At 40.1% G+C, this 12064-nt stretch overlaps 1 protein-coding gene across 3 annotated transcripts in view; it reads right to left on the bottom strand.

Moving 5' to 3' along the window:
• LOC123770843 (uncharacterized) overlaps window positions 1-12064 on the bottom strand; it is a 223535-nt gene that overhangs the window by 191326 nt on the left and 20145 nt on the right. The window contains exon 2 of one of the 3 annotated variants that reach the window (XM_069305726.1): window positions 2744-3450. The exons of the other annotated variants lie outside the window; for them this stretch is intronic. Coding sequence (XP_069161827.1) covers window positions 2744-2751 — 8 coding nt within the window. The 5' untranslated portion in view covers window positions 2752-3450. The remainder of the gene's footprint in view (window positions 1-2743; window positions 3451-12064) is intronic. 3 annotated transcript variants of the gene reach the window in all.

Raw genomic sequence — 12064 nt, 5'->3', positions numbered from 1 at the left:
GTGTGGCTCAGCAACACGTGGCCGGGTACAGCTAGTATGTTATATACAGTGGCACCTCGACATACGATTGCCCCTACTTACGATAATTTCAAGTTACGATATAAATTTCATAAAAAAATGCGACTCGACATCTCATGGTGTCGTCGACATCCGATATTTGTTGGTACACGTTTGGGTCGGCCGAGCGCGTGGTTCCCTGTCACGCAGTCCGACCTGCCTCAGTTTACTACAGTTACCCGCTTAGTGACGATCGCGCCTATAAGAAATTCCGCTTTTGTGGTAATTTTTTTGCATTTTGAACATTAAAGTAATTATTATATAATACGCCATGAGTCCCAGGAAAGTCAGTGGTAAGGCTCAACATATGAGATCCCATGTAAGAATGACCATAGAGCAGAAACAAGAGATCATTCATAAATATGAAGATGTTGTGCAAGTAGGTGAACTGGCTAGGCAGTACAACAAATCTCAGTCAACGATATCCACCATACTAGTTAAGAAAAAGGACATTATGGGTGCTAAAGTGATGCATCATTACAGACAAATGTTAAAACGAATGAAAAACAAATGTCTCTTGACAAATTTGTAGCGAGACAAACAAGCACTGAACCACAACCAGGTCCTAGTTGTATTCAGGCAAAACGTAGGAGAGAGAGTACCCCAGAGAAAACATCACTGCCTGATGTGATAATGGAAGGGGACTCCCCTTCCAAACAGTAACAACTCTCCTCTTTCCCCATCACCATCTTCCATATGCCATCAAGAGCCCTCCATAAAGATAAGAGTAAATTTGGTACTGTATTGTAGTTAGAAAAAACATTGTATTCAGTATAAAATGTATTTTTATGTTAATATTTTGGAGGGTGGGGAATGGATTAATTCAAATCCCTTTATTTCTTCTGGGAAAATTTGCTTCGACTTCCGATATTTTGACTTCCGATCCGTCTCTGGGAACGGATTAGTATCGGAAGTCGAGGCCCCATTGTATATTATTTATATATATATATATATATATATATATATATATATATATATATATATATATATATATATATATATATATATACATATATATATTATTAAATATGACTGAAAAAGTAAGATTAATAATTCTAACACAAATTTTCTCGATCTTATGTTTCTTTTCACTGTTGATGGTAAATGAAAAATCAATTCTCCAAAATTCATTTTTATTTCTAGTCTGACGCGACACTTGAGCGCGTTTCGTAAAACTTATTACATTTTCAAAGACTTTAGTTTACACACACACACAACTTATAACTGAATAGAGCTTAAACATCTTCGATTTTTTATACCTGCATTTGGGTGAGGTGATATGTTACAACAGTTTTGGATGAGGTGAAAAAACTTTCAACACAAGCCAGAACACGAAACAATGGGTATTGAATGGAAGTAATTGCAGAGGGCCTATTGGCCCATATTTCTTGATGCTTCTATATTGGAGCGGAGTCTTGAAGTGGATATTCTACCCACTTCAAGACTCCACTACATATATATCTACAGGAAAGACTGCTACCAAAATATACTAATATATATATATATATATATATATATATATATATATATATATATATATATATATATATATATATATAAATATAAATATATATATATATATATTATTAAATATGACCGAAAAAGTAAGATTAATAATTCTAACACGAATTTTCTCAATCTTTTGTACATTTCTTTTCACTGTTGGAGGTAATTCAAAAATCAATTCTCCAAAATTCATTTTTATTTCTAGTCTGACGCGACACTTCAGCGCGTTTCGTAAAACTTATTACATTTTCAAAGACTTTACACATACACAACTGAATAGAACTTACATATCTCCGATTTGTTTATATCTACATTTGAGTGAGGTGGATGGAGTGAGGTGGTATTTAATAGGGTATTAATTTCATCAACACAAGACAGAACACGAAACAATGGGTATTGAAATGGAAGTGATTGTAGAAAGCCTATTGGTCCATATTTCTTGATGCTTCTATATTGGAGCGGAGTCTTGAGGTGGGTAGAATATAGTTGTGCATTAATTGGCTGTTGATTGCTGGTGTTGACTTCTTAATGTGCAGTGCCTCGCAAACGTCAAGCCGTCTGCTATCGCTGTATCTATCGATGATTTCTGTGTTGTTTACTAGGATTTCTCTGGCGATGGTTTGGTTGTGGGAAGAGATTATATGTTCCTTAATGGAGCCCTGTTGCTTATGCATCGTTAAACACCTAGAAAGAGATGTTGTTGTCTTGCCTATATACTGGGTTTTTTGGAGCTTACAGTCCCCAAGTGGGCATTTGAAGGCATAGACGACGTTGGTCTCTTTTAAAGCGTTCTGCTTTGTGTCTGGAGAGTTTCTCATGAGTAGGCTGGCCGTTTTTCTGGTTTTATAGTAAATCGTCAGTTGTATCCTCTGATTTTTGTCTGTAGGGATAACGTTTCTATTAACAATATCTTTCAGGACCCTTTCCTCCATTTTATGAGCTGTGGAAAAGAAGTTCCTGTAAAATAGTCTAATAGGGGGTATAGGTGTTGTGTTAGTTGTCTCTTCAGAGGTTGCATGGCATTTCACTATATATATATAGTGAATATATATAGTGAATATATATATATATATATATATATATATATATATATATATATATATATATATATATATATTGTGACAGTGTTCCCCCCCTTATATTTCTCCCACGCCTGCTGTAAGAGTCATGTCCACTTTACCCGAGCATTCTCTACGTTACGGGCTACAATTTGATATGTGTGGCAGCTTGGAGTGTTCACGCATTAAAGAGAAATTCGGGAAAGAAAAGTATTTTGGCCTGTGGTATAGGCCCTTTAGGAAGCCAATATGGTGCTGGCCCCTCCGTTTTGCCGCCAAAACTGTGTGACATCAGTGGCACCAGATTGGTCGCTGTCAGAGACGTGGCACAGGGAGCCAATGAAAACCTCCCTTGGCAAGTTTGACGTCACGAAGGAAGGGGGGTCCGGTCATAGCGCCACGGTGGCGCCATCAGTCTGACACGACATGTCAAGGTGGACGGATGTGTAAAGGTTGATCCTGTCAGTTTGACAGTTGTACCCCCGATCCCGTGGATCTTACGCGTCACCCGTAGTCTGCAAGTATGCCGAGAGGTCTTCCTTCATTCCATGTGTGGACAGAAGAGGGAATTGACGGAATATTGAGCATCAAGTGCTCCAAGGTCAGGTGCTGTGCAGGTGAAGTCTAGGCAGTATCGTCTGGGACGTCTGATAGCTTCACAGTGACGACGTAGCGGCTGGGCCAATCCACTGGGAAGCGGTTAAAAGATACTAATTGGGAATCCGGACGACTACAGCCGAGACGTAGGTTGGCAGCCGTAGTTGGGAGGAGAAGTTGACGGCCGGGAGACCGACTCCAACCCTACAAGACGTTGAGGAGTAGCACGGACCTGCGGAGGACAGAACACGGTGACGACGCGTATATTTTGGGACGTTGATTGGGTTCCTGGAGGACACAACAGTGTGTGTGTGGGGGCGTTCCCTACACGAGGCGAGAGCCTGGTCCAGGAGCTACAACTCAACTCTCACCGGAGGATAGGTGGAAGTAGGTGATTCTAGTTTCCCTCCCAATTTCCCTTTAGTCAGGTAATATATATAAATATATATGTTCAGTCAGAGTATCTTTCACGTCGTGAGCAAGGCTCACCAATGTCACGGTAGGACACAGTTGTGAGAAGTGGGGCTGTAGAAAGCTCTCAAAGGATATTTGCGGTGTGTGGATACACCTGTGTTATTATTGAAGAGTTTGCTGTGTTAGTTGATGAATTCTTTCATGTGACATTTATGGTATAACTTATGCCAGAGAATATATATATATATAAAGTGAACCAGTTATTGGTGTTAGGCTATGTGCCCAGTATTGATATTATTACTATTATTGATATCTATGATTTATCTATATATATACATGCTTGTGTGTTGAATAATTTCTCATGTGTGCCGTGATCAATTGAATATTCGCCTACGAAAGGAATTACTGAGAACTCCAGTATTATATCTTGTAGCATTCGTTATCATTATATGAAGTACAGTGTGTTACGCCATGATAGTGAATTATTATGTTCATTAATATAGAAATATGTGATTGAGCTCAAGATCAGTGCAGTGAATCATCTGCGTTCTATTGCCATTATAGCAGTAATCGTGTTGTGTGTTAATACAGTGATAGTTGAGAATTTAAAGAAACAGGCGTCTCACGCCAGACAAACAGATAAACGAACATTCGCGCGGTGAGAATCGCTCAGCTGATTTTGACATCTGACGCGAGGGGGAGAGCGTGTTGCCATATAGTGTGCCCAAGTTATATGTGGAGAGAGAGAGCGACTTCTGCTTGTACTTGTTCGCCTGTGGATATATGAATATGATCTCTTGAGTTTTAAGTAAATTACAAAATTCCTTCTCGTTTGTATTACCCCTCCATAATTCTTGCTGCTACCTAACTATTCCAAAGGTGAGAGTGATAGATACATACCTGCCTGATATCAGATCTATTGAGTGTGTTCTTGCCGCTGTTACCACAATTCCACGAAACCACTGACGTGTTACTGGACACAGGAAACACCAGTTGGCGACCTTGCAATTAGTAGTAGAGTCCTTGCCGGGGTGGGCACACAGTGTGGGAGAGAGCAAACTGTGTCCCCACTCATTCTCTGATTAAAGAGGCCGATTGGAGATCGACCGGGTGTACTCTCCTGGCGTACAGTGGCGCCGCGAGGATAGAGTGAAGACCCACAGGACTACGGTGAGTAACGGTTATCGCTAATATTGCGGCCGTTGAGAGGACATCTTGTATACTGTTGCTCACCCTCTTATGGTGAACCCCGACAATATATATATGTATATATATATATATATATATATATATATATATATATATATATATATATATATATATATATATATATATATATATATATATCTTGAGGTTATCTTGAGATGATTTCGGGGCTTTAGTGTCCCCGCGGCCCGGTCCTCGACCAGGCCTCCACCCCCGGGAAGCAGCCCGTGACAGCTGACTAACTCCCAGGTACCTATTTACTGCTAGGTAACAGGGGCATTCAGGGTGAAAGAAACTTTGCCCATTTGTTTCTGCCTCGTGCGGGAATCGAACCCACGCCACAGAATTACGAGTCCTGCGCGCTATCCACCAGGCTACGAGGCCACTTTGTCGTACCTAGTAGCCAGAACGCACTTCTCAGCCTACTATGCAAGGCCCGATTTGCCGAATAAGCCAAGTTTTCATGAATTAATTGTTTTTCGACTACTTAACCTACCTAACCTAACCTAACTTTTTCGGCTACCTAACCTAACCTATAAAGATAGGTTAGGTTAGGTAGGGTTGGTTAAGTTCGGTCATATATCTACGTTAATTTTAACTCCAATACAAAAAAATTGACCTCATACATAATGAAATGGGTAGCTTTATCATTTCATTAAAAAAAAGTTAGAGAAAATATATTAATTCAGGAAAACTTGGCTTATTAGGCTTATTAGGCAAATCGGGCCTTGCATAGTAGGCCGAGAAGTGCGTTCTGGCTACTAGGTACGACATATATATATATATATATATATATATATATATATATATATATATATATATATACAAAAAAATTGGACTACACGTGCGCTGTAGTGATATCGGGACTGATATCGGGACTACACGTGCGCTGTGCGCTGCCACACTGGCCAGTACCTACCTCCACTACAGCACACGTGAAAGCGGTGGTGCTGCTTCTTTCAGGGAATCGCAGAAAATTATTAAATACAGAGGTCTAGCACACTGCTACAGCTTTGTTTCGATCGGCTCGGAGACCCTCGGTTCGTGGGGAAAATGTGCATTGAAGTTCCTGAAGGAATTAAGGGACAAATTGATCAGCGCTACAAAAGACCAGAGAGCAAAAAGTTTCTTGTTCCAGCGCCTCAGTGTTGCGATTCAGAGGGGAAATGCCTGTTGCGTCTTGGGCACTAGTCCAACTTCAGAGGAATTCGAAGAAGTGTTTGACTTGCAACAATGATCGAACCCGTCTGTGACATTCATCAATGTTTCCCATTGTTGTGTTTTTCAAGAGATCCATAACCTTTAAGCACCTTTTTACATTATTATTTTTGTATCAACCCATGTATATCTTGTAACCATCAAATGCATAATAAAGCACAAAAAATAAAAAAGGAAGGGGGTGGTAGGAGAAAAGCACACAGAAACTGTATTGGAGGGGATCTAAACATTCCCTCTAATGCATTATGCGTGGTTTCCTCCGAGGCTATGGGTCCCCCTTCTTCCAGCTAGAGGTGGTACTCCCTTCCATATTTATATATATATATATATATATATATATATATATATATATATATATACATATATATATAAAAATCAGAGGATACAACTGACGATTTACTATAAAACCAGAAAAACGGCCAGCCTACTCATGAGAAACTCTCCAGACACGAAACAGAACGCTTTAAAAGAGACTAACGTCGTCTATGCCTTCAAATGCCCACTTGGGGACTGTAAGCTCCAAAAAAACCCAGTATATAGGCAAGACAACAACATCTCTTTCTAGGCGTTTAACGATGCATAAACAACAGGGCTCCATTAAGGAACATATAATCTCTTCCCATAACCAAACCATCGCCAGAGAAATCCTAGTAAACAACACAGAAATCATCGATAGATACAGCGATAGCAGGCGGCTTGACGTTTGCGAGGCACTACACATCAAGAAGTCAACACCAGCAATCAACAGCCAATTATTGCACAACTATATTCTACCCACCTCAAGACTCCGCTCCAATATAGAAGCATCAAGAAATATGGACCAATAGGCTTTCTACAAACACTTCTATTCAATACCCATTGTTTCTGTTCTGTCTTGTGTTGATACTTTTAATACCCTATTAATATCCTCTAGTGTTCTGTCTTGTGTTAATGCCACATCATCCTTCCCACCTCACTCAAATGTAATGCCACATCATCCTTCCCACCTCACTCAAATGTAGATATAAAATCAGGGAAACGCAAGTTCTAATCAGTTGTGTATTTGTGAAGTCTTTGAAAATGTAATAAGTTTTACGAAACGCGCCCGTGTCGCGTCAGACTAGAAATAAAAATGAATTTTGGAGAAGTGATTTTTGATTTACCTCCAACAGTGAAGCATAATGTACGAAAGATTGAGAAAATTCGTGTTAGAATTATTAATCTTACTTTTTCGGTCATATTTAATAATATATGTCTACAGGAAAGACTGCTACCAAAATATACTAATATATATATATATATACATATATATATATATACATATATATATATATATATATATATATATATATATATATATATATATATATATATATATATATATATATATATATATATGTTGTTAATGTAAATTGAATTAATCCAGTCCACACCCCCAAAAATATTAACTTAAAAATACATTTTATACAGAATACTACTCATATTTTTCATACACAAGACAATAGGGTATAAATATAAACCATAAATAAAATAAGTGAACATTTAACTGCACTTCACCTTTGCTGAAGACTCATGTTGGGGTACGGGAGACGGTAAGGAGGGAGGAGGGAGGGAGGAACAGTGTTGGCGTATGGGAAACGGTAAGGAGGGAGGCGGAAGGAAAGAGCAGTGTTGGTGTATGGGAGGCAGGAGGGAGGAGCGGTGTGGGTGTATAGGGAGGGTGAGGAGGAGGAGGAGGAGGGGGGGGGGGAAAGCTGGTGAGACTTGATAACTGCTTGATGGGGTTCTGGGAGTTCTTCTACTCCCCAAGCCCGACCTGAGGCCAGGCTTGACTTGTGAGAGTTTGGTCAACCAAGCTGTTGCGTGGAGCGGCCTGCAGGCCCACATACCCATTACAGCCTGGTGGGTCTGGCACTCCTTGAAGAAAACAATCTAGTTTTCTCTTGAAGATGTTCACGGTTGTTCCGGCAATATTTCTGATGCTCACTAGTAGGACGTTGAACAACCGCGGACCTCTGATGTTTATACAGTGTTCTCTGATTGTGCCCATGGCACCTCTGCTCTTCACTGGTTCTATTCTGCATGTTTTTCCATATCGTTCACTCCAGTACGTTGTTATTTTACTGTGCAGATTTGGGACCTGTCCCTCCAGTATTTTCCATGTGTAAATTATTTGTCATCTCTCTCATCTCCTTTCTAGTGAGTACATTTGGAGAGCTTTGAGACACTCCCAATAATTTAGGTGCTTTATCTCATCTATGCGTGCCGTATATGTTCTCTATATTCTCTCTTTTTCAGCAATCTCTCCTGCTCTGAAGGGGGAAGTGAGTACGGAGCAGTATTCAAGACGGGACAACACAAGTGATTTGAAGAGTACAACCATTGTGATGGGATCTCTGGATTTGAAGGTTCTCGTAATCCATCTTATCATTTTTCTGGCTGACGCAATATTTGCTGGGTTATGCTCCCTAAACGTTAGGTCGTCGGACATCATTATATTTCCCAAATCCTTGACATACTGTTTTCCTACAATGGGCAGATTCGATTGTGTTTTGTACCCTGTATTATGTTTCAGATCCTCATTTTTGCTGTATCTGAGTACCTGGAATTTATCACAGTTAAACATCATGTTATTTTCTGCTGCCCAATCGAAAACTTTGTTAATGTCTGTCTGTAGGTTTTCAATGTCTTCAGCAGAGGTAATTTTCATGCTGATTTTTGTATCGTCTGCAAAGGATGACACGAAGCAGTGACTTGTATTTTTGTCTATATCTTATATGAGAATAAGGAACAGCAGTGGTGCAAGGACTGTACCTTGAGGTACAGAGCTTTTAACTGCGCTCAGACTCGATTTTACTTAATTGACTGTTACTCTTTGTTCTGTTCGACAGGAAATTGAGTATCCAGCGTCCTACTCTACCAGTTATACCCATTGACCTCATTTTGTGTGCAATCACTCCAAGGTCACATTTGTCGAATGTCTTTGCAAAGTCTGTGTATACAACATCTGCATTCTGTTTTTCTTCTACAGTATCCACTCAATTTAACAACCTCTTTATACCGATCTGCCGGTAATAACGACCAGTATGGGAGATCGGTATCTGGAGCCTCGTATACCGGTCTGGTGGTCGATATTACCGATGGTCGATATTATGTTTTTTTTGGCACTGGCAGCCCCTCACATGGCGACCAGGCCACCGACCTTGATCATCCAGAGTGGTATATTATATCTTAACTTTCAATTAAAATTATTCAATTTTATGAAGAAAATTCTAAATTATTATTAATAAAATATTTTAAAACAATTGTTATTAAGCAAAATTCTTTGTTTTCTTAATAATACCTTCTATAGTATATGCAATAGGTATTTTTTTCCCACGTGTTACGACCCTGGGTTCATCAGTGGAAACCAGAGGTCAAATTGAGCTAAATAAATGACTTTATATTATTTGAGGCACTTGTCGACGCATCTTTGTTCGTATCTTCCTTGCCAGACGCAAGACGAATCTTGTTTCTCACAGAGCATTTAAAGACTGAGCTTGTGGTTGATTATTAATTAATAAAATAGGCATCAACTATGCTTACAAATGATTAGAAAGTATTAGTAAAGTAAACCTGAGTAAACTTGGATATAGGGTTGCTGTACGATTAGCTGAGTAGTCGCCGGCAGCGAGTCAGCTGGAGAAAGCCGAGACTCGAGGCTGGCCTTCTCTGGCAGGCGTCGTGGTGTCAACATCTCTACTGTGTTGCTCTGCATCCCACTCTCCTTCCTCCTACTTCTCTCCCTTACCTTATCCTGTGTCTAGTTTACCAAGCTACGTAAAGTGCTGTATTCTCTTTTTCTGGCATACATGTGTAGTAATGTGTATAGAGCATCACTAGTGTTTATATTGCTAAGTTACTCTAAGGGATCCCAGTGGAACCACGTGGGCCCTAGTAGTACCAGTAAGCTACCTAGAGTCCTTGCTAGTGTCCCTTTCCTAGTAGACTTTACCCTAGCTTGTCCCAAGTGTAAACCTTGTATCCTGTCTATGTGGACCAAGGTAGTTAACGTAAGATAGTGTGGTAAAGTAATTATTGTTATTGTTGTGAATGTATATGGGGGGGTTGTTAAGAGGGTTTAACACTTTCGCACTCTTGGCGCTCAAAAAAAAATAATACCCTAGATGCTTTCGGCGCTCCGCGCGCCTACGCGGTAAGACCGAAAAAGTGTACACTCTTTTTACTGTCCTGACAATAATTGAAGGCGCACGTATTTAAATTTGGTATCACTGTGTTCCCAATGAAATTGTCTATAAGAGCATACCTATAAAATGCCGCCCAAGCATAAGGACTATCAACACCAAATAAAAAAGAATTCAGATCACTCGCCAAGAGCGCCAAACAGCAACAAAATGTTTCCACTCTCTTAATGGTTGCGAAGCCTACAGTTGTCCTACATCGCTAATTGTGGTATCATTGGAATCGCAATAAAATTCTCTACACGGACATATGCATATAAATATAGATTCAATGTCGTAGCCCACCCAAAACAGTGTGGGAAGTGGCCGAAGTGTTACCCGCGGCAGCATATCGGCGAAACTCGCTTTGAAAAGTGTATATTCAATTCACTGTCCTGACATTATTTGTCGATGTATGTATTTCATTTTTGTACCAATGTGCTCGCAATAGAATGTTCTATAAGAACATAAGTATTAAAGGTCACATAAGGATGCGTTTGACCGGCAACATATATAAAAACTACGTCGCTTACACTCGTCGTGTCAATAATACAATTGTTTTACCACGATGATTCACTGCCACGCCGTTTTCTTTTATAAGCTGTTCGGCTATTAGAGAAAACGTAAATTTCATGGCAAACATTTGTATACTATTCCCAAGTTGATCGGATAATAAATGGATTTTATACAAATATTTTTGCTCGTGACGCCCCCGAGGGGCACGAGTGCTGTGTGCTTAAAATATTGGTGCCGACTCACGTCTACTGGAAAGAGCGAAAGTGTTAATAAATAAGTTAGTTTTAAAGAAGTATCCATTCTTCCTGTGTAGATCAATGATCTACCTCTAGGCTGACCTTTTCTGGAAGCCACTATAGTTATTACTGTTTTATATTTTTATTGGGGGCCGGGCCTATACTGTATGATCTCCATTACTCGTGACACATCTTAATTCTAACTGCTAACCCTATTCCATAATAATACTAGATCCCCCATATCAGCTCACTTTTATAACACCATGGACCTAGAATGTACTGCGCCTGGCCATGTGACCGCATTGTTTACTGTGAACTCGCGCGGCTGAGAGCAATGTCTCAGAATATCAGCCAGAGAAAATCAGATTCAGACAAAAATAGATAAATTCATGATTTCAACGGTTCGTGAAAGCACCCACTGGGAATTAAACAAGTCAAGCAGCATTCGCTGGTAACAAGTGCCCTACAAGCCATGCTGCACCCACCGATGCCTAATTCCCATCAACAAGTCGTGCAGCCTCCGCCAGCAACGAATGCTCTGCAAGCTATGCTGCACCCGCCGATGCTGAATTCACATCGACAAGTTGTGCAGCCTCCGCCGGCAACGAATGCTCTGCAAACTATGTTGCACCCTCCGATGCTGAATTCCCATCGACAAGTTGTGCAGCCTCTGCCGGCAACGAATGCTCTGCAAACTATGCTGCACCCGCCGATGCTGAATTCCCATCGACAAATTGTGCAGCCTCCGCCGGCAACGAATGCTCTGCAAGCTATGCTGCACCCGCTGATGCTGAATTCCCATCAACAAGTCATGCAGCCTCCGCCAGCAACGAATGCTCTGCAAGCCATGTTGCACCCACCGATGCTGAATTCCCATCAAAAGTCGTGTAGCCTCCACTAACGATATAAAATATGATTGAAAGTTATATAAATTAGTGTAAAAAGTGTTGATAGAGTACAGTATTGCAAGTGTTAATGATTATTTAAGCCTTGACAAAAAGATACTGTACAGTGTAAATATACAGTAGAAATAATTTTCAATTGTGAATTAGAATTA

This window comes from Procambarus clarkii, chromosome 56 (assembly GCF_040958095.1).
Source record: "Procambarus clarkii isolate CNS0578487 chromosome 56, FALCON_Pclarkii_2.0, whole genome shotgun sequence".
NCBI classification, from domain to species: domain Eukaryota; kingdom Metazoa; phylum Arthropoda; class Malacostraca; order Decapoda; family Cambaridae; genus Procambarus; species Procambarus clarkii.
Note: the sequence above shows the minus strand (reverse complement) of the source record. Positions and strands in the feature narration are given on the sequence as shown.